This window comes from Somniosus microcephalus, chromosome 6 (assembly GCF_052327205.1).
Source record: "Somniosus microcephalus isolate GS21.2 chromosome 6, FLI_Smic_1.0, whole genome shotgun sequence".
In the NCBI taxonomy this organism is placed as follows: domain Eukaryota; kingdom Metazoa; phylum Chordata; class Chondrichthyes; order Squaliformes; family Somniosidae; genus Somniosus; species Somniosus microcephalus.
The window spans coordinates 83,059,759-83,074,437 of NC_140992.1; the positions used below are offsets into that span (position 1 = coordinate 83,059,759).

Genomic DNA, 14,679 nt, shown 5'->3' on the forward strand with positions numbered 1-14,679 from the left:
TTCCTCATCTCCCCTCTGGTTCTTTTGCTATTTATCTTAAATCTGTGTTCTCTGGTTACCGAACCTCCTGCCAGTGGAAACAATTTCTTCTTATTTACTCTATCAAAACCCCCAAAAATTTTAACACCTCTATTAAATTTACTCTTAAGCTACTCTGCTCTAAGGAGAACAATCTCAGCTTCTCTAGTCTCTCCACATAACTGAAGCCCCTCATCCCTGGTACCATTCTAGTAAATCTCCTGTACACCCTCTCCAAGACCTTGACATCCTTCCTAAAGTGTGGTACCATGAATTGGACACAGTACTCCAGTTGAGGCCTAACCAGTGATTTAACCATCTCCTTTTCCTCTTTCTCCCCACGCCTCCTACTGCTAAAGAGTCAGGAACAAATAAACAAGCTTTATGGCAGTTTTACAGCTCCTTGGGTACATTGTCAGCTCTGAAAACTGCTCTCCATCACAATCCACTAACCAACGACAGCTGTGATCTGTCCCACAAAGCACAGGAAATGTGGCACATGTGCAGAAGCACTGAGCCATGGTGGCTTATGGGGTGACCTTAGAGGAGTGCAGGAAAATTGGACTCCATGTTAGTTTTAGCAAGAAATGAGGATACGTGGATGCTGGTTTAGAATGCTGATCACATTAACTGCAGTTGGTTACTTTGTATACATTCAATTCTTTGAAGTTGTGTAAAGACTATCCATGCTATTGATCCTTCGTATCAAAGAATGGAGGCTGGGGATTCTTGGGCTGTTCAACTTTGAGAAAAGTTGATTGATTGGAGGTCTCCACAGAAGTATAGAGCAGGTAAATCTGGAATACTATGCCAAGTTAGAAAAAAAGAAAGAACGAACTTCAATGTGTATAGCTCCTTTCATGACCTCAGGAAGGCCAATGAAGTATTTTTTGAAGTGTAGTCACTGTTGTAATGTAGGAAATCATGGCAGCCAAACTGCGTACAGCAAGCTCCCACGAACAGCAAAGATAAATGACCCGATAATCTGTTTTTAGCAATGTTGGTTAAGGGATAAATGTTGACGAGGACTCTGGGGGAATTCCCCATCTCTTCTTCCAATCGTGCCGTGCCTCTTTCATGTCCACATGAGAGAGCAGATGGGTCCTCGGTTTAATGTCTCACTTGTTGACAGTGATTGAATTCAATTTTTATTGTGTGGGGTTCAGGATTTTTGCTGGTGTTTAGGGAACACACTGCAATTCTGTCCAATCTTTCTTGAAAACCAAACCATTGGCCATGTGTACTTTTACATTCTTAAGGGGGTTCAGCAGGAACAGCACCCAAACAATGACTATCAATTTCCACACTTCCTTTATGTACCTTAAGTTAAAACCATAACTGTAGCTCAGTGGCAAAGTGGTAAAAAACCCAAATTCAGGACTGATGCCAGGAAGTTATTCTTAACATAATGATCAACACTTGAAATGGGTTTTGGAGACATAAACCTTGGAAATATTTAAGAAACATTTGAATGCTGTTCAGGGGGGTGGATATTTTTGGATTGCTGAACTAGGATTGGCTGAATGACCCTCCTCATGTGTATCTTCCTCATGCATCTATCTAGTAACCTTATGATGTTGCGTTTCAACTATCCCCAGTTCCTGTTCTCTCGTCTGCAACCATCCTTCTTTCCTGAGTTCTTGCTTCCTTTAGTTTTAAACACACAGGCACCAAATACTTTGAAGCACTTGTGTAAGACAGGGCCAGCCTTTAAAGTCTTCAAAATTGATCTTATTACAGGCTGAAATTAGTTTACATTTTTTAAAATATTTTTTTTCAGCTGTTACATAAAGCACTTGTGGCACTGTATCTGAGCAATAACGGGCTATGCTGCATCAATGCAGTGAATATCTGATTTTGTTCACGTGTAGACCGGAAATTTGGTGACTTAACTATCTCAAAAGATAAAGCCCCAGCTATATAATCTCCCATACTTATTTGTTAAAAATAATCGACTGAATGTTCTGAATTTTTTGCTGTAAGTGCAGAAGTAGGGCTGGATCTTTACCGCCCCAGTTCTGTGAGGCTGAATATATAAAACTTCTGTTTACCGATATTTAATATTTGATGACCCAGCAGTATCTATCACTTTCTATCACCACAATGGTACATTATATTTATTACAGATGCTAAGAGTAAATGGTGCTTCAAAAATACAAAATGTGTCCTCTTAAATGTATGAGAACCTTTGAATTTGCTGATGCAATATATTGTCGGACAGATAATCAAAATATTTCTTATGCAAAATACCTTAAAGTCTTGCTGTTGCTGCTAATATATTTATCTTGCAATTTTGTGATAACAAACTGAACCAATGGAAGAGCAGTTGTTCTGATGACTTAAGGAAGTTTTCAATATAAATAAAGTTGTTCACATTACCAGTGGCACATTTACAGTTTGTTTTGGCCTGAATACGTAGGACTACTTTCTAATTCTTTTGGTGTACCATTTCCTTTTATGAATAAACACAGGCAAGTGTATTCTATAACATTATTAAGGCTTTGGTCGCGATCTTGCCAGCCCTGGGGAGGCGGGTATGGAGGCGGGACTGCCGGGAAAATGGCAGAATCGAGGGGCAGGTGCCCATCCCACCCCCAACCCGCCTCTGTGCCATCTTCCCAGGAGGTGGGTAGCCAACTCATGCCGGGTCCCGTCTCCTCGAGGCAGGAAGGGGATTACAGCCACTTAACTGCTCATTAACAGATAGTTAACAGGCAGTTAAGAGAATTATCCCCATTTTTCCACCAGAGGCACGGGCTGCCTGATGTTGGGAAACCCCACCAGGGTCACTGAGGCGAGCAATGGGTCTGCGGGGTTCAGAGGGGTGCAAAAGTGCGCTGTGAAGTGATGTGTGCAAGTGTGGAGAGGTAAGTATGTGAGGTGAGTGAAAAGTGATAGAAAATGTTTACTTACCTTTGTTTCTTCCTGCAGGCTTCAACAGTTGGTGATGCGGAGAGTCTCACATCTCACCGGCAGAGATGACTGATGGCTGCTGCATTCTCCGATGCAACAACCATCTAATTTCTGCTAACAAAAGAGGTTTGATGAGTCTTGAATACAAGGACTCATCAAACAACACAGAATGTCAGTGTTTGATAGCTTCACAGATCTGTCAAATGATGACAATTCATCTGTCAAAAATTTTTGACAGATGAAACGTCATACGCTGACGTTCTCTGTAACCAACTTCCCCTTAATTGGCCTGCTAAGCCCGCTGGGTGGGCTTAACAAAGTCAATCAAGGGAAAATAGCATGGGTTGGCCACAAGTCGATGGAGGCGGGGCTAAAACCCGACAAGCAGCAGTCCCGCCTCCAACGCACCCCCATTGGCAAAATCGCCCCCTTTGTGTTTACAGATTTTCTTTAAAGACAATTAGACTCATGGGCAGTTTAAATAACCATGATTAGCTGCATTATTTCAACAGAAAACTATATCACTTCATTATTGAAATGTTTTGCAGCTATCACTATGCCCTCTTTAAATTCATAAATCATAATATATAAACTGTTAAATTTTAATCTCTCTGGTTTACTGAAGGTCATTTTACAGAATTGAAGATCTGAGGACTGGCAAATTTTCAATCAGTAACAGACACATGATAAATTGCTTTATCCTTCAACAGCAGTTGTGAAACCATAAAAGAAGCAAGCATGCTGCAACACTATCATTTTTATAGAAAAATATTGAGAAGCATCTATTCAGGAAGTGATCATCAGTAAATGACAGGCAAATTAAGAAACATTCTTATTCTCACAAATATCACAGCTTATTTGATGTACTGGCAGAAATTACAAAGCAGAGGCTGAAATTTTAAATACTTGGAAGAATAGATATAATAGTCCGAAGATGGTGTGTTCATAGTAGTACAGCATTGTTGTTATGGTTACTTCAGTTAGTCAGCCAGTGTGCTTGCTGTCGCTGGAAGTATAGCTGCCTGCATCTTACTTCCCTAGGTCTAATAATCCACTGGTCATTGGAGCATGCTGTGTAGATGCCAAGCTTGGAGGGCTGGAGTTCTGTTTCCGCTTTGTGCACTGAGTTAGGTCCAATGCAGCCTGGGGAAGATTTCCAATTCAGTTAGAATCTAGTATGCAATGCCGCACTGGAAATCATTTGCAGGTTGAGCATTGAGCTAAAAACAAGTTGGTGATGTAACTTGCCACTGGGGTTGCCAACCTTCCTGGATTAATCTCCTGGACACGGCCGTGAGAAACCCAGGAGAAAAATCATTGGGGCATTGAAAAAATTTTGTTTTTTTTTCCATTTTCTTTAAACACTTTTGTTTATTAGACATAAAAATGTTGGAGAGGGGAAAAAAAGCTTTTTGATCAACAGTTAAGAATCATCCAATCAGGAAATGAAGCGTCTGTTTGCTTTCCAATTGGCATGGGAAGATGGATGTATCGGGTGACCAATGGCGGGAGCGTGGGGTGGTTGGAGGTGATAGATCATTTGATGAAACCTCCAAGAATATGTCCAACCACAGTCGGCAACCCTACTTGGTGCAAGTTTATCTAATGTAGTTTATCTGTTGTAGTACTGATGCCAATTTAGTGGAGATGTTAGCAGTGAAGTAATTACACAGCCTGCTTGCATCACTGTGGAGTGGGGCAAGGCAGAGCTTTGTGAGTATTCACTCAAATGCATGCTTGTAGTCTTCATAAACTTTGTAGTCAGCTTTTGCAAGTGAGAAGATCTGAAAAGACAATTGGCTGTTTCCAGATGGTAGAATTTGTAAGATGATGTCCAAAAAGTTTGAAACTAAGTAAATTGAAAAACAAATACACTGGGACTGGTGTGATGCAAAAATGAGTAAGACTTATTATTAAGGTGCTCTCACTAACTATGATATTGGCATGCACTAATTCCTATACACTATCCTTTGGACTTCAGCTCACTGCAGTGTTTGTGTTAAATTTTAAGGGGTGGGGATCCTCAGTGTTGAAATGCAGATGAATTAACACTTTCTAAAAAAATTTCTCCTGAAGCAAGAGAAGCCTAAAATCGTTGAACCCCTGGACTATGAGACAGTCATTGAAGAACATGAGAGCCAAATTCAGGATCACCCCCTCAAAGATATACTGCTGTTCCCAGACAATGATTTCTCTGTGAGTAGAACTTTTATACTTTAAAAGTTTTTGTTTCAGTTCAACTTTTTGTGAGTGTGCAAAAAACACATCTTAAAATAGGTTTTGTGGTACACAGCTGTGTAAGTCAGGATCAAACTCATTTCCCATGTAAATAGTTTAATTACACTTTTAATGTTGAAGTAACTCCTGACTTTACATCAGTGGTGCTTTTTAAATGTTAGAACACCATCTGGGTTCATTTTGAATTTAACCAGGCTTATACTGATATTGCATTGACCTGTGTGCTTGCTTTTGTTTCCTGTTTCACTTCCTGTATAACAACAACTTGCATTGATATAGCGCCTTGTAAGGCACTGCTAACTTACTTTTTCTGATCTTGCGCTTGGTTTGCATCAGTATTGGCTTGTTTGTGGTGGGCTGAAGTGAATGCACATGCTGAGTTTTATGACGTTGGCCAAATGCCGCCATGTACGCATAAGATTGGGTGTCTGCAGATATGCAGTAGTGCTCTTAGTCTCGGAGGGAACTGGAACACCAGGTAGGTGTCACGTGACATGTGCGCGTAAAGCTATATTGCTTAATTCTGCTTCCCTTGCACCAATATGCTGATATTGGCAGCGTTATTTGCTCGCACAACCTCTCTTTGCAGCAGAAAATTAAATGTACCTCAATCCCAACATGAGGCTAAGACCTCAATTCTTAGATGCATTAAATTCCACTGTGTGCAGGTGATAGTTTTAACTGCAAACCATGTAATATGCACACAAGCACTTGTATTTTGAATTAGCTGCCAATTCACTACAAATATGAATTTGCAACTGCAGTGTAATTAGAAATTCAGATTTAATTTGCTTTAGGTCTCAATCTCTGAAGGTGCCCATAATTCTGCAAGTAAAAGAACAGCCAGTAGATAAATTGAACACACAAGCCACTGGAATCCACAAAGGAACAGAGCTGTTATAAATCATTTTCAAAAACTCTTGGCACGCTTACCTACTTGTCTGCAATAAAAAGGAAAGCAAAATTTAAATGGAATATTGAGAAGATTTTTTCAAGTTGTTTTTAAAATCTCAAATATTGACTAATAACCAAAGTGGTGGGTTTTAAAGAGGTCTTAAAGGAGGAGAGGGAGGTCGAGAGGCAGTGGGGTTTAAGAAGAGACCAAGCCTGATGAAAGCATGGCCACCAATGGTGGGGAGAAGAGACCCGAGTTACACCCTTCGCACATTGCAACTCATCCAATTCTCTGCTGCCCACATTCAGTCTTAACATATCATCCCTGTCTCAACCAATCTTCATTGACTCCTTATCCCCCAACACTAGTTTCAAAATCCTTAGCCTCATCTACAAATCCCTCTATGGCTTTGCCTCTGCAATTTCCTTCAGTCTGTGTCTCTGCATCCCTCACCTGGCTTTCTGCCTCTAGCATCTTTTTCATCCTCCAGTCTCAGCATCAAACACTGAAATGCTGTCCCTAAACCACTTTGTCTCACTACCCTTCTCCTCTACTTAAAAATCCTCTTCAAAGCTACCTCTTTGATTATGCCTTCAGTTATCCCCAACCCTTCACCCATCAGTGCTCAGTATCTGGTTATTTTCATCAATGTGAAGTGTTTTGGGACATTTTATTATGTTAAAGTCACTATAAAAGTGCATGTTGTTATTCCCCTAATGGTCTGGCTTATAAGGAATTAAAGGCAAACCATTATAGATGAATTCCAAAGTATTTAGACAGCAGCATGCAGGATTTATGTTTTGAAAACATTGTTATGAAAATATAAATTTCAGACTTAATGCTATTGTTAGGATTTTCTGATTGAGCCCAAGGAGCTTTATAAGAAGAAACCTTGGATTTTTTTGTCTGATTTAGGGAATTTAAGCTGCATTGACGGGAGCCATTCCAATAACTGTTGGCCTTCACTATCCAATGCTGGAGTGTCTCCAACTACATTGACTGGCAACCTTAACATAGTTGGCCATCAGCATGTTTTTGTAAAGTGGTTATATTCACATGTTTGTCACATTAAAACAGCTTTACAACATGAAATGTCAGGCAAAGTAGATTTCCCAACTTTCTTATGCATTGCACATGTTGCAAAAATTTCACCCAGATACCGCTTTTTTCTATTCATGAATGTTATTAGAGTAAACCTTTCACTCTATCGGTGCATTGAAAAAATACAACATTTTTACTTTTTGTGACAAAGATTTACCAAAATTTAGCAAAATTTATACATGCATTGTAATTCTCCTGATTTTAACAATGAAACACTTTCAGTAACCATTACAATCTTGTAACACAAGTGCACTCAAACGTTGATGAGGTAGAAATTCTTTAGGGCCTGTTTTCGGGCCCAGACTTTGCTCTGTGCAGCCAGCGCACACGCCAAACGAGAGGTCCAAGACTGGCCCAAAATCGCGCCTCGGTAACATTTTGTGTGCAAGCTGCCAGCGCCTGTCACGCCTCCACAGGCAGCCCACACATTTGAACAGCATGATGAGGCAAGCACCCAAAGGTAAGTCCTTGGAGGGAGGTTGGAGTGGGCAATGGTGGGGCGGGGAGAGCGATCGTGATGACTGTGGAATCGAGGAAGCATTCCTGCTTTCCCTGCCTTTATAAGAACGGTTTTATAAAAATTGGAAAAAACTTATATTTATTTGGCGGCTACGGTGGCCGCTAAAGTCCCTTCTCATTGCTGTCCAATTTCACAAAGGCGGCTAAAACATGCATTAGACCCCTCTTTCACATATGTAAAAGACCTAATATCTGTTTTAGGCAGCCACCAGGGACGCCTGAAAAATGGCGTGACCAAATTTTGGGTCGGACGTTTTAAATGCGTTTTTGAAGCGCAGGACTTTGGCCCCCCGAAATTGGACCCCGTTGTGCCCATTTTATGCCCATAACTTTTTAACTTTGATTTTTATCTATTTATTTAAAAAACTCATGGAAGCCTTTTCACTAATTAAATTGAAAGTGTGTTTTAAAAATGGAGAAAATGATTAAGTATCAAAATAATCTATATGAATAGTGGTAAAGACAGCATGGAATTATCAGAGAGCAGTTCCTCTCGTTGGTGGGATAGCTGGTTATGGGGGAAGAATTCAGGGAAATGATCAGCAAACGTAGGAGTGAGACATGACTGTACGTGATATTGGTGTCACTGAAATCAGTCATACAGTAGGTTTCACACTCAATTATTTCTATTTATGTGCTTCTAATGAATGGGTATTCAAAACACAAAGGAAAAGCCATTAAAAGTATATTAAACAATGTGTGACAAAAAATTCCTGTTTCTTTATGTGCAGCTATCATCAATACCAAGGGAAAGACGTACCATATGTTCTACAGTGCCTGAAGGGGCAGAAAATGAAGCAGAAAATCTACTAGTAAAACAGGTAAAGGATGAAATATGTATTGCAGTTCACGACTAGACAGTGGAAATTGAAAGGTGGTCTCGAGGACAGCAGATTAGATTAAATGACATTTGATGAATTTGCAAAAGTGCCTTCTTGATCTGTGCACACTGTAAGCCAATTTAGAATTGCATTAAAATGGATGCAAGATTATATAGCTGATCTTCATTGCCAATAACTGTGACTCAATGTTGAAATCTGTTGACGTTTACTCATGAATCTTGCCATTGGACTCCTGACTAAACACCAAAATAAGAATTACAACTAACAATCAAATTATATTCTTTTCTGTTCACTTCAGCAAATTTTCTTTTTGACTGAATAGTTTGTGCTGAAGACACCAACAAGGGCACCAACAGAACAAGTTAGCTGAATTTACCTGCAAAGTTTCCACTTACATAAAATTACCTGGTACCGACAGCACAGAAACAAGCCATTCAGCCCAACTGATTTATGTCGATGTTTATGCTCCACATGAACCTCCTCTCAGTTCTTCCACTCTAATTACCTCTTCCCATGCTGCCTGTATATTCCTCTATTTCCTTCTCCCTCAAGCCTCCTCTTAAATGCATCAATGCTATCCGCTACAATAACTCCACATGGCAACAAGTTCAACATTCTCATCTCGCTCTGTGTAAAAATAAAATCTTCTTAAATTCTTTATTTGATTTGTTAGTGGATGTCTTGCATTTCTGCTGGATGATCTGTGAATTTACAACTGCATTTCTATAAAGAAAAGTCAGCATCCTAACAATCAGGCAGAAACACCATTTTGCCATTACCTCAGATAAAGTTATGAACACGTGCTATGGAAGCAAAATATATTTTAAAGATCAAAAAAATGGATGGAACCGAACTAAAGAGTAAGAAATTAGCTATGGACAGAGCTAAGTGATCCCACAACCAACAGATCAGATCAGAGCTCTGCAGCCTGTGAGTGGTGGTGGACAATTAAACAGTTAACAGGAGGAGGAGGTTCCAAAAATATCCCCATCCTCAATGATGGTGGAGCCCAGCACGTGAGTGCAAAAGACAAGGCTGAAGCATTTGCAACTATCTTCAGCCAGAAGTGCCGAGTGGATGACCCATCTTGGCCTCCTCCTGAGGTCCCCAGCATCACAGATGCCAGTCTTCAGCCCATTCAATTCACTCCACGTGATGTCAAGAAACGGCTGAAGACACTGGATACTGCAAAGGCTATGGGCCCTGACAACATTCCAGCAATAGTACTGAAGACTTGTGCTCCAGAACTAGCTGCGCCCCTAGCCAAGCTGTTCCAGTACAGCTACAACACTGGCATCTACCCGGCAATGTGGAAAATTGCCCAAGTATGTCCTGTCTACAAAAAGCAGGACAAATCTGACCCGGCCAATTACCGTCCCATCAGTCTACTCTCAATCATCAGCAAAGTGATGGAAGGTGTCGTCGACAGTGCTATCAAGCGGCACTTACTCCGCAATAACCTGCTAACTGACGCCCAGTTTGGGTTCCGCCAGGGCCACTCAGCTCCTGACCTCATTACAGCCTTGGTCCAAACATGGACAAAAGAGCTGAACTCAAGAGGTGAGGTGAGAGTGACTGCCCTTGACATCAAGGCAGCATTTGATCGAGTGTGGCATCAAGGAGCCCTAGCAAAACTGAAGTCAATGGGAATCAAGGGGAAAACTCTCCATTGGTTGGAATCATACCTAGCACAAAGGAAGTTGGCTGTGGTTGTTGGAGGTCATTCATCTCAATCACATGACATCACTGCAGGAGTTCCTCAGGGCAGTGTCCTAGGCCCAACCACCTTCAGCTGTTTCATCAATGACCTTCCCTCCATCATAAGGTCAGAAGTGGGGATGTTCGCTGATGATTGCACACTGTTCAGCACCATTCGAGACTCGTCAGATACTGACGCAGTCCGTGTCCATATGCAGCAAGACCTGGACAACATTCAGACTTGGGCTGACAAGTGGCAAGTAACATTCGCACCACACAAGTGCCAGGCAATGACCATCTCCAACAAGCGAGACTCTAACCATCTCCCCTTGACATTCAATGGCATTACCATCACTGAATCCCCCGCTATCAACATCCTGGGGGTTACCATTGATCAGAAACTGAACTGGACCAGCCACTTAAATACTGTGGCTACAAGAGCAGGCCAGAGGCTGGGAATTCTGCGGCGAGTGTCTCACCTCCTGACTCCCCAAAGCCTTTCCACCATCTACAAGGCACAAGTCAGGAGTGTGATGGAATACTCTCCACTTGCCTGGATGAGTGCAGCTCCAACAACACTCAAGAAGCTCGACACCATTCAGGATAAAGCAGCCCGCTTGATTGGCACTCCATCCACCACCTTCAACATTCACTCCCTCCACCACTGGAGCACTGTGGCTGCAGTGTGTACCATCTACAAGATGCACTGCAGCAACTCGCCAAAGCTCCTTCAACAGCACCTTCCAAACCCGCGACCTCTACCACTTAGAAGGACAAGGGCAGCAGATGCATGGGAACATCACCACCTACAAGTTCCCCTCCAAGCCACACACCATCCTGACTTGGACCTGTATCGCCGTTCCTTCACTGTCGCTGGGCCAAAATCCTGGAACTCCCTTCCTAACAGCATTGTGGGTGTACCTACACCATATGGACTGCAGCGGTTCAAGAAGGCGGCTCACCACCATCTTCTCAAGGGCAATTAGGGATGGGCACTAAATGCAGGCCTAGCCAGCGACACCCACATCCCATCAATGAATTAAAAAAAAAAACTTCCAGTCGTGAATGGTGGTGGACAATTAAACAAATAATGGGAGGAGGAGGCTCCATGAACATCCCCATCTTCAATGATGGTGGAGCCCAGCATGTGACTGCAAAAGACAAGGCTGAAGCGTTCGCAACCATCTTCAGCCAGAAGTGCCGAGTGGATGATCCATATCGGCCTATTCCTGAGGTCCCCACCATCACAGAAGCCAGTCTTCAGCCAATTCAATTCACTCCACATGAAACGGCTGAGTGCACTGGATACAGCTAGCTATGGGCCCTGACAACATCCTGGCTGTAGTGCTGAAGACCTGTGCTCCAGAACTAGCTGTGCCTCTAGCCAAGCTGTTCCAGTACAGCTACAACACTGGCATCTACCTGACAATGTGGAAAATTGCCCAGGTATGTCCTGTCCACAAAAAGCAGGGCAAATCCAATCCAACCAATTACTGGCCCATTAGTGTACTCTCAATCAACAGCAAAGTGATGGAAGGTGTCATCGACAGTGCTCACAAGCGGCACTTATTCACCAATAACCTGCTCACGGACGCTCAGTCTGGGTTCCGCCAGGACCACTCAGCTCCAGACTTCATTATAGCCTTGGTCCAAACATGGACAAAAGAGCTGAATTCCAGAGGTGAGGTGAGAGTGCCTGCCCTTGCCATCAAGGCAGTATTCAACCAAGTGTGGCACCAAGGAACCCTAGTAAAATTGAAGTCAATGGGATCAGGGGGAAACCACTCCACTGAATGGAGTCATACCTAGCACAAAGGAAGATGGTTGTGGTTATTGGAGGCCAATGATCTCAGCCCCAGTACATTGCTGCCGATGTTCCTCAGGGCAGTGTCCTAGGTCCAACCATCTTCAGCTGCTTCATCAATGACCTTCCCTCCATGATAAGGTCAGAAGTGGGGATGTTTGCTGACAGTTGCACAGTGTTCAGTTCTATTCACAATTCGTCAGATAATGAAGCAGTCCATGCCTGCATGCAGCAAGACTTGGACAACTGCCAGGCTTGGGCTGATAAATGGCAAGTAACATTCCCGCCACACATGTGCCGGGTAATAACCATCTCCAACATCAGAGAGTCTAACTATTTCCCTATGAAATTCAATGGCATTTCCATCATTGAATCCCCCACCAATAACATCTTGCAGGTCATCATTGACCAGAAACTTAACTGGACCAGCCACTTAAATACTGTGGCTACAAGAGCAGGTCAGAGGCTGGGTATTTTCCGGCGAGTGACTCACCTCCCAACTTCCCAAAACCTTTCCACCATCTACAAGGCAGAAGTCAGGAGTGTGATGGAATACTCTCCACTTGCCTGGATGAGTGCAGCTCCAACAGCACACAAGAGGATCGACACTGTCTAGAACAAAGCAGTCCACTTCAGCGGCACTCCATCCACCACTTTAAACATTCACTCCCTTCGCCACAGGCACAACGTGGCTGCAGTGTGTACCATCTACAAGATGCGCTGCAGCAACCCGCCAAGGCTTCTTTGACAGCACCTCCCAAATCCGCAAACTCTACCACCTAGATGGACAAGGGCAGCAGGCGCACGAGAGCATCACCAGCTCCAAGTACCCCTCCAAGTCGCACTCCATCCTGACTTGGAAATATGTCGCCGTTCCTTCATTGTCATTGGGTCAAAATCTTGAAACTCTCTACCTAACAGCACTGTGGGAGTAGCTTCACCACACATGCTGTAAGTGGTTGAAGAAGGCAATTCACCACCACCTCCTCGAGGGCAGTAAGTGCTGACCTTACCAGTGATGCCCACCTACCGTGAATTAATAGATTCTTTAAAAAGTAAGTGTTGAGTGGTAAAAGGCTAATCAGCTAACCAAGCCTAATAGTTCCAATGACTTTGTCCATACTACTATGTCTTTCATGAAACATTTTAAATCTTGAGTGTAAGTGCTCCATAAATACTCTCTGATCCACGAAGGTTACTGATCAATACTGAAGAATATTCACCTATGTTTACTGTTCCACTATTCTTCCCTGACCTATTGCCAGTAATTGCTTTATGTCTCCAGGCCAGGCAACACAGCCATTGTATCGCATGATGTAATTGATCATCTTAGTCATAACTGTCCTCATAACCTCCACTTACACTCCCACAGATGGTTGTTTAGGTCCTTTGAGAAGGAGTTGATAAAATCTACTTCAACTGCTTTTACTGGGACTATAGTGGCATAGTGGTTAGCACTGTTGTCTCACAGCGCCAGGGACCCGGGTTTGAATCCGGCCTCGGGTGACTGTCTGTGTGGAGTTTGCACATTCTCCCCGTGTTTGCGTGGGTTTCCTCCGGGTGCTCCGGTTTCCTCCCACAGTCCAAAGGTGTGCGGGTTAGGTTGATTGGCTATGATAAATTGACCCTTAGTGTTAGGGGGATTAAATACGTGGGGTTACGGGGATAGGGTGGGATATGTGTTGGTGTAGGGGTTATGGGGATCGGGTGGGATATGTGTCGGTGCAGGCTCGATGGGCCGAAATGGCCTCTGTCTGCACTGTGGGGTTTCTGTGATTCTGTGTGATTCTGTGATATTCCACCGAGCCACTATTCTGAGATGAAACAAAAAAATGATTCTTCAAATCTCTAGTTCTCACTTGATTCTGGTTAATTTTAAACACGTGCTGTGTCGCTCTGTGTTTGTACTCTAAGTTGCATGGCTTTCTTACATCTCTATCATCCATGCCCCTCAGTATTTTAAAAGCTGGACCATGTCTCCCTTGAATCTTTCTCCAATGACAATGGGCCAAAATTTCTGGTTGGAGGCATACCTCCAGAGTACGCCTCCTACCCGGAAAAAAATTCTGAACCTACCCGCTGGCTCCCGGGCTTCGGAGACTGTGGGTCCTGGGCCTGCAGGCGTATGCCTGCATAAAGGCCCAGGGACGCAGGCGGTTCGGAAGCGTCCCTGGGATCACGTGGGCCAGGTCAACCAATTAGAAAGGGGGATTCCACAAAAACTTATGGGGATTCCATTTACAAACAAAATCCCCATAAGCTTATGAGAAATCCCCAAATAAATAAATAATTAACACAACTGAAATAAAAAATAATGTTCTCATGTTCAAAATTAATTAAAACTCCCTTTAATTAAGCATTTAAAATTAAAATGTGAATTTTTGAAAAACAATTTTAAACATTTTAATCTGGGCCAAAATTTACATAAACTTATTTTAAATGTTTTTGTATGTTTTAATCATTTAAAATGTTTTAAATTAGCATTCATTTTAACCATTACACTGGTAAAAGCAGGCCCTATGCCTGCTTTTACCAGGTGTAAGAGCTTCGTGGGCATTTGCTGGGCAGTAGATGGGCAAATAGCCCCACTCTGCGCCAGCGAAAGTGTTTTTGGGGCGCACGCAGACAATCTGTCAAGGAGAAACTTGACA

General features: G+C 42.8%; 1 protein-coding gene across 7 annotated transcripts in view; it reads left to right on the forward strand.

Annotated features, from left to right (window-relative positions):
• dock10 (dedicator of cytokinesis 10) overlaps window positions 1-14,679 on the forward strand; it is a 300,424-nt gene that overhangs the window by 98,723 nt on the left and 187,022 nt on the right. For all 7 annotated transcript variants that reach the window (XM_085990455.1, XM_085990451.1, XM_085990458.1 and 4 more), the window contains exons 2-3: window positions 5,008-5,127; window positions 8,416-8,505. In XM_085990455.1, the coding sequence (XP_085846581.1) occupies window positions 5,008-5,127; window positions 8,416-8,505 (210 nt within the window). The remainder of the gene's footprint in view (window positions 1-5,007; window positions 5,128-8,415; window positions 8,506-14,679) is intronic.